Below are 12,734 nucleotides of genomic sequence, written 5' to 3' on the forward strand. Positions count from 1 at the left end.
TGTTGTTTTTTTTGTATCCCGTTCTCCAGGCTCCAATGTAAGCGAGTGACATGAAATTCGTTATATGGTGAAAAAGAGCAACCAAGCCGAGAAGCGAAAAGAAAAGGATGGCTTGGTTGTTGAAAAAATTGGTAGCGAAAGACACGGTGAGAATAGAAAGGTACTGCCTCGAGAGGCAGAAATTAAAAGTGGTAATGTACAAGCGAAGGTCTCCAACGGCAGCAGGCGAGATTCCGTGGCTGAATCGAAAATAAAGACGCCAGAAATATCGTCGACTGCCGGAATTAATATTATGGACGGAGGTTGACCGGGTTTGGTGTCGAAAAATCCAAAATCGGTAAATATGTGCATCGCTTGTTGATGCTATACATGTATAGCAACAGCAAGTCCAGTTGCACCGAATAAAATGCACCGGTGAAAAATGGACCAAAGCGAGAAAGGGGGAGAAAAAATCTCAAATTATTACAACACAAGATGATGCTCCTGCGCAGTTTGAAATTAAAACTTGCGCAGTGGACCGATAACAGCGCTAGCGAAATCAGCGATGCAAAGTGTCGACGGGAGGACGGCCGTCGATCATGTATATCCACAGTTGACGGGGTCTATGAGGTCTGTTCTGAGGGTGTTTGTTCAAAGTTTGTTCCCTAATGGGCGCGCCGCTTCAATATCGGAATATGAGGCTAATGTCTCGCCTTCCCAGAGGTGCTGATCCTCGGTCGGGCTGAGAGAGCCGGATGAGATAGAGGACGATGAACCCACAGTCCACTCGTCACTATCAAGGTTCACATCTCCATCCAGATGAGCCAAGTCGTAACCACCCTCATCTGGACCGTTTCCTCTTTCGATGTAATCGTAATCCCAGCGGAATTTTTTGTCGCGCTGGATTCTCGGCAGGAATCGAGCCTTGGCAAAATAGAATGCCACAGCAGCAAGAATGCCACCGGTGACCAAGTCAACGGCATAGTGGTGAGACAGGTACATGGTAGCCCACCACATCCACAAGGTGTAGGTCACAAAGAGCGGCTTCAGCTTGGGGAAGACGTGGCTCATGAAGAGAGCTGCAAGGGTCGAATCCGCAGCGTGAAGAGATGGGAAGGCACCAAAGACCACGGGAGATGCGTGGAATCCAGAGGTATACAGGTCAATACCAAGCAGGGCATCAATCCGGGCCAAACCTGCTGGATCGCCTTGCATCGAGTAGTCGGCCGGAGCAAGGCCAAATCGATTTTCGTACCATGGGGGAGAGCATGGGAAAATCAACTGAATGGAGACAGCTGTCAAGCTGATATAACCAAGAGTCTTGGCGAACACAGGGACAGTTCCGGGGGGGCCGAAGATGAACATGATGATCGAGACCACAAAAGGCGCTCCATAGTGGCACAGGCCGTAAGGGATCCAGGCCAAAACATCGAGGACGGTGCTCTGGTGGGCCGACAAGATGTTGCTGATGTTGGCTCCGTACAGAATGTTTTCCAAAGCCGGAAGGACGCGAACCCAGATACCCGGGCGCATCTCGGATGGAACGAACCTGTAACATTAGTCAGTTGAATTCAACAATAGCAAAAAAAGCGGTGGAAACGTACTGGCAGGCGTAGAAGAAGATTAGCCAAGCAGCTACTGGAAGAAAAGGCAGAAAAAACTGCCGGGTGATGGGTAGGAGAAGCGAGGTCAGGAGTAGTGAGGCAATGGCGGTTTTACCCATCGGGCCGGGGGCCTGAATGAGCGAGAGTGAAAATATTCCAATAATCATGAGCAAGAGATATTGGAAGTCGTAGGCGCTCCACCGGTACGACTGTAGAGACCGCAATGTATCCCTAGGAGAGAAGGACGTCTGCATGGAAGCGATAGACGAAGCTGGGGACTGGCGACTGCGTAAGCGCGATCGCAGTCTCCGTCGCATGCGATGCGGCATGAGTAGTTTGAATGACCGCCATGGCATGACCGGAATCTTGCTAAACTGTGTGTGCTGCCGATCCTTCCAGGCCGGTATCGATATCGACGGGTTCATCATGGTGAAGGTGGGACGAGCAAGACCGGATCCTGCTTTCCCTGGATGTGAATGTGTCGACACAACACGGCGACGGCGACGTAGGGGCGACGACCGGTTTTATCGCTTCCCTCCTCCTTGAATGGTTCTGAGCTATCCACAACGAGACTGAGCCACGGTGGAACTGCTTGCTTGTGCACACACACACACACACACACACACACAGCCTCAACAGGAGGAATTCAGCCCCCTTTTGAACAGGCCGATAAGCGAGGCAATCGGCGGAGGGAGAGGATAGTCGCGACAGACGACGACGGCAACGACAACGGCAGCAGCAGCGGCAACAACACGACGACGGAATAATGAAGGAGAGTGAAGACGGCAACGGGCGGACAGAGGGATAAAAGAGAAAAGGGAGGGAAGAAAAAGCTTGGACAAGGACGTGAGGAGACCGAGAGAGAGAGAGAGCGCAGCATCTGATTTCTGACGGAGCAAGAAGGGGGGCGGCGGGTACCATTACAGGCCAAGACGCGCGCTGATTGGCGCCGGGCGGCCCGCGGGGCGGATTGGGCAGGCGGCGCGTATTGGTATTACGGTATTACGTACGGCTGGTAATGGCGTCACTGACTTGGAGGCGGATGAGCCGGATATCGAGTATTCTGCGTATTTGCATACGGTGTCTGTATTCTAAGTAAGTTTTTGTAGTGACAGCACATGACCAGGTGCATTTGCTGGTGCAGCATTTCATAGCATCTGATGCAATATAGTACTACCATTTGCTAGTAAATACTAAAGAATAGCTCGCTGCTTGCCTTAGGCCCTTTTAACTACGCGGGCGCCAAAGAATAATGCCAAAACCAAGTGCAATTTGCAATTTCTCCCGGTGGGGCCGTCTTACCCAAAGCAGGCCAGCGCCAAGACACTAGCAGACAGATCACAGCCCGAGATTGGCTTAGCCGCCCCAGCTCCCCAATTTTCATCTTCCCTCGATTCTACTTGTGCACTTATTCCCTATGCCCTTGCTTGCTAGTTGAACTTGGAAAAAGCGTTGGGTTGGCTCGTGCTGCCTCCAGCCTCCTCGAGTCCTAGCAGAGTCTCGCCCAGACTTAATTCGCTCGTCTCCGGCCGGGCACGGAGGCTACTAAGTACTAGTAAGTAGTAACGCCTACTAGTATATAAGCACGCAGGTTTGCAGCCGAAGCACCCGGGGACGCTGGTGATCGTTTGTTTAGCTGCATGTCCTCGCGAATCGTCAACAGTGCATTGTGCCGGCGATTCGCTGTGTGATGTCGGCGCGTGATAAGGCCAATCGCTGTTAACTAGTATAAACCTACTATGCAGCTGCACAACACCCAACTTGGCAGAGCATTTGCCATTATTGTGCAGCAGTAGTCTGGTGTAGTCTGATGTACTACTAACTAACTGAGTAATAATGAATGCGCATAACTTCTATAACGGGACTAGTGGTAAAATAATGCAAAAGGAATACGGCGGATACGGAGATTACGGCAAGGAAGACTTTTTTCGTCCGCCGGCCGAGCCAAGTTCCGACACGCCGAAGCAAGCCCGATAAATTAGTACCAAGTAACTATCACATGTGCTTCAATTTTGAATATGATTGTTTTAAATTATTTTAGCTTTCATTAAAAAGATGCAAAAGATACCACCGATCCTGCCGCCGAGCTCCCCGCCAATAGTAATACAGTAATACTGTCCAAACCATCCGGCGCAAATTATTCCTTGGCAGGTCGACCAATCCAATGCATCTTTCTATTAATACACCCAGCCAGCTCATTTTATTTAGTACGTACGGAGTATTCTAATAATAATAATGTCCAGCAGCGACACTACTCCAGCCGCACAGTTCAACAGCCAGCCCACGTGCAGCCATCTTATTCATCCGTACTGAATACGCGTAACTCAGGAGCCCTAATAATAATAATAATTAATTGCGCGCTCTGCTGTCGCACCATGGGGCCAAACTCAGCCCAGCTGAACGTGTGGCGGTGTCAACAGCGCCTCGCTGGTATTACAACACTTTTCGTACCGGTGATAATACAGGTAGGTACATAGATACATACGTACGTACGCCCCTTACAGGTACATGATGCAGATGACTTCAACGGCAACTTGGCAATGGCGATGCTGGTGTTGACTGATTGACATCATATGATGTCACGACTTATATAGAGATATATAAACATATACATATATATGTGTATATATAATGATTTCTATATGTTTTTGGCTAATTAATGAGTATATGTATGTATTTGTGTAGAGTTCACTATGCATAGATGGCAGCCCATACATTGTACATCAAATTTCCTATTTAGGAATGTATCCACAACACCAAGTGACCTCTTCCTCTTACTTATGTAGTCTACATGTATACACATCTAGAACATTTGAACATTTTAAATTTAACAAATCAAGCAAACATATCATTAAACAAATACCCCGACCTTTTGAACCCATCCTAAACCCACCAAACCCACCAAACGCCCGATGATAACGCCTCAAATGTCTTGTCATATATTTACATCCATCAGTTTTTTTTTTTTTTTTTCATTGCTTATCTCGACCCAAGCAATTGAAACAACTTGACCAACCCCATGGCCGCCCCGGCCGCCACACCCCCTACAATAACCATCTGCACACCCCCAAACAATCCCCTCAAAACATCCGCGCGCCTTTTCCACCCAGACACAAAACACGTCTTCCCATACCCAAACACAAACAAGGCAACCACCATTGTCGCTGCAGACCACGCCAATGCATGAAAAGCATCATCAGGGCCGACAAAAAAGTACGGCACCAACGGTACAAACCCGCCGATAAAGTACCCCAATGCAATCGTTATGGCGCATGTTATTGCCCGTGATCCGGAAGGTTCGGGCAATGTGTGATGGAAGTTCATGAGGAATGAAGGCAAATTAGGGGAGTCGGCCAGATGGCTGCTTAGTTCCGAGACCAGCTGGTCGGGCAGCTCGTAAGGAGCAAAAATATCAGAAATGAGGGTGCTGGTGGTTTCGGGGTTGGTGGCGGTTTGTTGGCATGTTTTTTTGAGCGTTGCGCGGTATGATTCTCTATTTATTTTTTATTAGCTTTTCACAATCATTCTTTGATAGTGATGGTTTTTTTGAAAAAAAAAAAAAAAAAAAAAAAAGATAACGCACTCTTCGCTCTTCGCTCCAAGATACCCCCCCAATCCCATCGAAATCGCACCAGCAATCAACTCGGCCAGCCCGCCAAAGACAACAACCCTGGTATCCTCGAGAGTCGACAGGCCCGCCGTGAGGGCAAAGGGTACTGTCATGCCATCGGACAGTCCGATAATGGCATCGGATATCACGCGCGCATCGACGAAGCTTTTTTTTGGTTGTTGTTGCTGCTGCTGCTGCATGAGATTGCCGGTATCTAACGGTGCTTCGACATCCCTGCTCAGCGGTAACTGGGTGTCTTTCTCCACGTCTGAAAAGGACGAACTGTCTGAGACGGGCGAGTACTGAGCCAGCAGGTTCTTGACGGAGGAGAACGACATGGTGTATATATCGATTGTGAGCTTCCCCTTTGCTGCTTCTCTTGCAAGAGAAAAAAAAAAAAAAAAAAGAGGTACAAGAGCGGGGGGCAACACAAGATAAATAAATCCCCGATTTCTTTAAATTAATTCCTCCCAAAAGTCGCACAGCATCGTATCCAGCAGCAGCACGAGGTCGTGTCCCCGCAGCGACACAACATTCCTACTCTCGGCTGGTGCGCGCGAGAAGCTTGTTGGAGCTCCATTATGGCTGAAAGCGGGCCAATGGCGGCATTGTCATTTGCAATGCAAGCAGCAGCTAAAAAAGACTAGTACTGGCAAGTCGTAGTCAGGGTAGTTGGTAAGTTGTGAGCCTATCGACATGCAAACGTGACTGCAGGAGGTGTGCACGTTGCTGCCAACGCCCATGCTGATTGGTGCAACGTGATAGAATTGGCGCTAGTCTATTAAGGGAAGGTGGGACGTACAATTAGCCAATAGTTGTCCATTATAGCGCCCCGCTCGGCAGCTTCCGCCCGCGTCCAATCAGTATCTCTCTCTCTTTCTCTAGAGTCTTGTAGTCTTTATTCTAGAAAGATAACAGGAATTCTAATGACAGGCAGATATCTGACTACATTATGGCGTTATTGACCCGAACTATGAGCCGGCTTTACAGTCAAGTGATCCATTTGAAGAGCCGAAAAAAGAAGAATATGAAAGTATGTACGGAGCGGAATTCAACAAAGGTCCTAGATGAAAAGAATAAAAAGAAAAATATGCACGTCAAAGTCGGTGAATCGGTGAATCGGCGAAACGTCAAGCGATATGTATCAAAAGCCAGCAAACCAGAAAGAAAAGCGCATTTATTCCGTAGAACAACGCCAGAAGAATCCATCAGAGAATCAGATAAAATCTGCTTCACTTCGTTCCGCAAATGACGGAGAGAGTAGAATCAGACTCGTTTGGTTGAGATGTCGGTTTAGAGATTCAATAAAGTACAGAACAGCCTCTTGTCGAAGGGCACACCCCCAGGATGTTGAATGAGTTGGGCAATAAGAAGCTGACAGAATGAGACATGATGAGACATGTTTATGCGTGACTACAAGAAACATAGTCAGTTTGAATCCCATCTTTCCAAAAACGTGCAGCCAATCTTACCGCTTTTTCACCTTCTTATCCTCCGGCGTAGCACCGTTATTCCACAGTTTGCTTTTGTACCCGGGGAACGACGAGTGATTCCACACATTGACCAACACACTATACCCATAACCTTGTCAGCAACATACCAAAACTCTAGCCAAGTAGATGCACACCTCTGAGTCTGGTCCTTGTAGTCCTCGTCGTTGACCTCCTTCATCGACACCTTCATCCCGTCCTTGGAGAACTTGATGTTCTTCTTCTCCATGTTCGCCTTGGTCTTGTTGCTAATATCCTGCACGATGCTGTACACAACAAATCCGATCAGGGCAAGGATTCCGATGACCGTGAAGAGGACGATGATGGGGAACAAGCTGTTTTTCGCCATGTTGTTGGAAACTGGGAAAATCGACTTTAAGAAGTCCGGGCCGAGTGCATGCAATGAGTTGGAAAGTAGGCGATAACGAGCGATCGATAAAATGGTAATAAACTAGCGAGCAATGTTTATGCTGGCAATAACTGAGCGATAGTTGATAGCCAGAGTCAAAGTCAAAGTCGGTTGATGTTGATGCTGAGTGCAAAAGAACACAGGCACGCGATCTGGATGAAACAAGAGGGGCTGCCGACCTCCGCTTTAGGCTTAGCTAAGCCCCCGTTGGAAATATGGAGACATAAACATAAAGCATTATTATTATTTAAACCAGCATGACTGTTTTTTGGTTTAAAAAATTTTACGCGTCCAGTCAAAACGTCATAAACATACACAACCCATGCTATCCTTGAAACCTCCCTATCGACCGTTCGATAGCAACGCATCCACCGCGCAGCTCGTCGTCTTCTCCATCCTGGCTACGCAGACAACCGTAATATCTTCTTGGCACTCCTAGCTTTCAATTCCGGAGGGATACATCTGTGCTAGGAAGCGAATCCAACGATGGGCTGGTGACGCAAGAGTTAGAAGAGAGTGAATTTGATAAGGAAGAGGAAGAAAGAGGTAGAAGCCGAAAGCGGAAACGACTAACCAAAGCTTGAAGCGACTTTTTTTTTGTTCATTGATCACAGGTTGAGTCAGTTGAACAAACGGTGATATATCACATTGGAGGGAACCCGAGTCCAAGTTCATACCGGAAAGCAAAGACCAATCTGTGAGCATGATTTTACAACTCTGGATGCATTAACGCGAGACTAATACAGATATCACACCGCTTTTCTAACCATCGCCCATCACTTTACTATTTTTTTTTACCTTTTTTGTCACCCTTCCGGATCTATACGTACCGATTGTTATTCAGCACGACGACATCATGTCCCCGTCCATTCCGCGTTTTGCTTAACCGACTAGGTAGCTCTTCGATTCTCGATCTCAAGAATGCTAACAAACGAGGTCAGAGCAGCCACGGGAAGTACATCAACCTATGGATGCTAGTGATGAGCATGGACTCAACTGTATTCGTTCATGAATATCTCGTTGTTCCATGACTGGGCTTGCTGATTCAACCATGCGTGTGAACATTCCTACCTTGTACCAGCCGACTACCTATTTCATGAAAGGGAGCCGCTTAAGACTCTGAGAAAGACAGCGTTTGTACTTGTGCATTGGGAGCTTGTACTATTCTCAAAGAGCGAGTTGCTCTCTGTAGCTGCTGAAAGAGGTATTCTAATGATCCAAATCTGCCAGCGCCAACAATGCTCTAAAAATGGTAAGCAAGGGGTTTCTTGCAACAATTCTTTTTTCTTCACTTGGTTTGGACCAGTTTTTCGACTTCATAAACAACTAGTCACCAGTCCGAAAATAGATTCAATCCCATCTTTTTATATTATTGACCATGTCCTAAGACTCAACTCTTTCATCTGAGAGTAAGGATCCGCAATTGGGATAAATTTATGTGGAAAAGAGTAAAAGCTATAAATAATAGACCAATAAAGAGATTTTGAAATAAATCCATGTAGAATTTCATTTCAATATATATCAAGCTGCTTATATACAGGAGTTGCTTGCATGTACTATGTAGTCAGTCAGTCGATCACATGTAATAATCAGCGCCACACCTCCCCCATTTAGAGAAAGCGGGGATAAGTTATGGAGACGGCTGCAAGCGTGCGTTGCCCCTATCAATTATCATCAACTCGTCAACCTTGGCCGGCGATCAATATCGTCATGATGACTAAGGGGACCCTTTGAACCTGCTTGAGTTCATTTATGTATCATGTAGTTAAGTACGTACTATCAAACATTTTCAATTCATGCAGGGAATGCTCTGTAACATTCCTGCGAGCTGTGTTTATTATACCTTTTATCTATTTAGGAAATAACAACACTGGACTTTTTTTTTTCTCTCTCCCCTTCCGACGTCAATTGAATTGAATTTAAAAAAAGCCAAGATGGTCTTCCTACCCATCTTCCCCATCTGCTTCCAATGCGGCACTGATCAGAATCCGTGCCATTGCAAGGTCGTTGGTCCGACGTTGGGTGTGTACTTTTTTTTTTTCATTTCTCTTGTGAGTTATTCCGCTAATTTGTCGTCTAGGGTTTGTCACGTGTGTTGTAGCTGGGGTACGTCCATAGTCTTATCTATATTTCAACTATATTCATCCAAAATACACGAGAAGAGAAAAAAAAAAATACTGACGACATACACAGGTCTTTTGCTGGCCAGCCTCGATTTTCTGTGGATGCAATGCAACAAAAACGGGAAAAGAGTATGTACTTTCCTTCTAACAATTTCTACCAACACTTGAATATGCTTGGACTAATAATATTTGAAAATTGCAGCGTGCTAGCGTTCCCCGTCAAAATAAACGGCAAAATCAGCAATGTGATACCGTTTTGAACATCTCATATAAATTTTAACTTTTCGAGAGAGGGAAGAGTGTCCTATATTTAGACTCGATGGATAATAATATTTGGAGTTTTTTGTTTTAATTCGTCATTTCTTAAATCAAATGGCTTCAAGATACCAACTCGACGGGTGATAGTGCTAGCTACAAATTAATGGCAGATCATTATCAGATAGAGGAACAAGATAATCACAAGCAAAGGGGGAAAAAAGAGGAAAAGAGGAAAAGAGGAAAAGAGAGAACTGGTATCAGTAAGACAGATACTGCCGCCTTTTTTAAGCAATCTGGGAATAATAGCATCGTTTGTAATTATAAACACCGCACGACAAAAGACGTCACTATCTCGTAAGTTCGTTCACAACATGTCTCACAGACCAAGTCAAATGCTCTACTTGAGCTTCTCCTTGAGCTTCTGGAAGAATCCGCTGGTCCGGCTTTTCTTCTTCTTGTCTCTGGTGTTGTTTTCCTGAGTCGGGCTGCCAACGGGCTGCGATGTTTCTGCCGTTGGTCCACCGGAAACCCCGGTCGTGACTGTAGGTTGGTTTTGGGACTGGGTACCGTGCGCCACGGGTGTGGTGGTTCGCGGCGAGATATTCGCCGAGTCTATGGGCTTGTTGAGAGCAGCAACACCAGGTGCTGTCGCTGTCGCTGCAGCCGCAATTGTGGGAGCAGGTTCGCCGGCTTTGTCGGTGGTTGAAATCTTTTTCTGCAATTCCTCTTCGAACTGCTTCTTCTCCTCGACTGCTATACTGTTGGCAGCGGCCTCCGGGTCCTGGTGGGCTTCATCCAGTGACTGCTTGACAACGGCAGGAACCTGGTCGGCGGGAAGTGTGGATGGCCCGTCTGTTGTCGCGACTTTATCGTATAGTTCTTTTTCCACGGCTGCCTTCTCCTCCACGGCAACTGCATTCGCAGCGGCTTCGGGAGAGTCATGTGCCAGGGAAATAGATTGCTTTACCACGCCGGGAACGTCGTCTACAGGCTCTCCGTTCCTTTTTGACTCTAGAGGGACTTGGCCAGCAAGAGCTGCAGTGGTCGCATTCGGGTGGGCAGACTGAATGGTAACTCCCGGGTCGGATGTAGCCGGGGGGTTTTGGGGCAGGCTGGACTCGGGGATTAGACCGTTCTGAGGCACAGGAGGAACAGAGAGAGCATCTGCTGTGTTGGTCTCTTGACTTCCAGGCACCACCGGGTTGCTAGCATCTGCTTCGTAGCCCTCTTTGTCTGTACGGACGGTGGACGCAACGGTGTTGTTGTGCAGGGTGCTGGGATGGGGAACAGGCTCGCCTGGATTCAAGGCAATGGGATTGCCAATCCCCTGAGAGGCCGGGATCGGGTTGACAGCCAGTTCGTCAACCTCGGTTGCAGGCGTCTCGGGGAAGCCTCCAGGAGGAGAGACGGTGTTCTCCTTAGGGACCTGGGCGGCCAGGCTGGCAGTAGTTGCTTCGGGAGTAACACCGGCCATGACTGCAGCAGCGGTATTTCCTCCAGTGATCGAGTCGAAAGCGCTTTTGTCTGCCTGTTTCAGGTCCTTGGGAAACAGGACGTTGTTGATATTGTTATGCCCGTCGTTTTCTTCGCGGGCGTTCTTATCAGTGACCCACTCGCCGTCAACAACGAACTATATAGTTGATTCAGTGTCAGCGTGAGAGTAGAGGACGGTGGTGATAATGAAGAAATAAAAAAGAAACGGAAGTAGGAATAGCTTTTTTATGAAAGGAGAATAAAAGTCAGACCACGGCGGGGGAACGATGACTGATGTGCTCGACAGCCTTGACTCAAGGCGGTGCAAGTGACGTCACAGGCTTTATGACGCCGCAAATGCCCGCGAAGGCGCAGGACCACGTCTTTGGGACAAGGAATAATACCAACAACCAGGCCCCTTGCGTTTACCGGGAGGGGCACTTGAGAGGAACAGTGAGGGGTAGGAGGAAGACAATAATGACGGATGCCTGGCGGCGCAGCTAGAAAAGAGGCCGTTCGTATGCTAGCAAACTCAAAAAGTGCAAGCAAGAAGACCTAACGAACAAGTACGCAACAGGTCAAGTATAATAAATCATTCTCGCCTACCTTGTATTCAATTTTCCCTGCTGTGGCAGGCAGCTGAACTTCCTTTTCAAAAATATCTCCCTTCTTCTCCAGCTGGACCGTCCTTCCCCAGTCGTCAAAGGTGCCGGTCACAAACACCTCGTCTGCTTTGTACGGCCTGCAGTCGGCATTCTCGTCAGCATACGACCCTCAAATATTGCAAATCGCTAAGCGGTATCGGTTAGAAAGAAAGGCCGGCAGACTATTGCGACAGATTGGCGATTAAACCGCCATTGTCCAACGTCGTCGGCACGTACCAACGCCGAAGCGTTTGAGCTCGCTAAGGCGTAGGAAGAGGGCGGATATGCGTACCATTGAAATACAAAGCTGGCCATTGTTATACTGGTATCTGGATAATGCTTGTTGAAGCCGGAGGACAAGCTTTTTCGTTTGCTGGAAAGCTGGTCGGGTGTCACGCAACGAAACGCAACGAACCGCAAAGCAAATGCAAGTCACCGCTAGATTATTCGAAAGCTCGACGGGTATCCAAGGAATAAGAAAACAACCAAAAAAAGTAGGGGTCCTCTAGCACACAAAAGGACAAAAGAGGTAGATAACGAGGTTATCCAACAGAAGCAGCTAGATTTTCAAGGTACTGGGAGACTTCGACGCAAGCGAACCGGCGGGCCGCACGGACAAGACAGTAGACTCACCGCTCGGCGGGGTAATGCCACGCACCCGCACGCATCTAGTAGTGTCTCTATCGCTATCACCACAATGCAGCATTGCAGGGCATACGACGATTGTTTCATAATATAGAGCTGCTGGCGTATTCATTTATTGCCTGCTCCCATCTAGATCGGCACTGTGAAGACCACAGCCTACAGTCTACAGACTGTCGGGTCATGTGACCCTGCTGCTAGGAGCTTGGGCCCTCTGACGTAACTGCTCTTTTCTTTCTTTCTTTCTTTCTCTCTTTCGTCTTTTCGTCTCTTGTCTGTACAGCTTCACCACCACCACTCACATCGCACAATCCCCGGTGGATCATCCAGAAAGGAAAAAAAAGAACGATGACACCTCGACTTGCGCCCCGCCACCAGGTTGGATGATTCTCGTTGCAAACGGCAACTCCCCGACCAATCGACAGCAGTCCAGGCCGATCATCGACGTCTGACCTCCCCCATCGATTTCCGCCGAACCAGTCGGTCAGCTTCTCGACCGTTG

General features: G+C 47.8%; 4 protein-coding genes across 4 annotated transcripts; all 4 read right to left on the reverse strand.

Annotated features, from left to right (window-relative positions):
• Positions 1 to 630: 630 nt before the first annotated feature.
• On the reverse strand, positions 631 to 2,011 carry TRUGW13939_03289 (uncharacterized protein; the record flags this gene model as incomplete). Its single annotated transcript, XM_035486474.1, has 2 exons — positions 631 to 1,528; positions 1,584 to 2,011. 2 exons carry the CDS (start codon positions 2,009 to 2,011, stop codon positions 631 to 633), a joined length of 1,326 nt encoding a protein of 441 aa, XP_035342367.1.
• Positions 2,012 to 4,562: 2,551 nt separating this feature from the next.
• On the reverse strand, positions 4,563 to 5,531 carry TRUGW13939_03290 (uncharacterized protein; the record flags this gene model as incomplete). The annotated part of the gene is made up of 2 exons (XM_035486475.1): positions 4,563 to 5,076; positions 5,167 to 5,531. 2 exons carry the CDS (start codon positions 5,529 to 5,531, stop codon positions 4,563 to 4,565), a joined length of 879 nt encoding a protein of 292 aa, XP_035342368.1.
• A 1,130-nt stretch (positions 5,532 to 6,661) lies between these two features.
• Positions 6,662 to 7,032, reverse strand: TRUGW13939_03291 (uncharacterized protein; the record flags this gene model as incomplete). The annotated part of the gene is made up of 2 exons (XM_035486476.1): positions 6,662 to 6,764; positions 6,821 to 7,032. The coding sequence occupies 2 exons, from the start codon at positions 7,030 to 7,032 to the stop codon at positions 6,662 to 6,664; spliced, it is 315 nt and encodes a 104-aa protein (XP_035342369.1).
• A 2,838-nt stretch (positions 7,033 to 9,870) lies between these two features.
• TRUGW13939_03292 (uncharacterized protein) lies at positions 9,871 to 11,905 on the reverse strand (the record flags this gene model as incomplete). Its single annotated transcript, XM_035486477.1, has 3 exons — positions 9,871 to 11,103; positions 11,553 to 11,688; positions 11,883 to 11,905. 3 exons carry the CDS (start codon positions 11,903 to 11,905, stop codon positions 9,871 to 9,873), a joined length of 1,392 nt encoding a protein of 463 aa, XP_035342370.1.
• Positions 11,906 to 12,734: the final 829 nt, after the last annotated feature.

This window comes from Talaromyces rugulosus, chromosome II, assembly GCF_013368755.1.
Source record: "Talaromyces rugulosus chromosome II, complete sequence".
NCBI classification, from domain to species: Eukaryota; Fungi; Ascomycota; class Eurotiomycetes; order Eurotiales; family Trichocomaceae; genus Talaromyces; species Talaromyces rugulosus.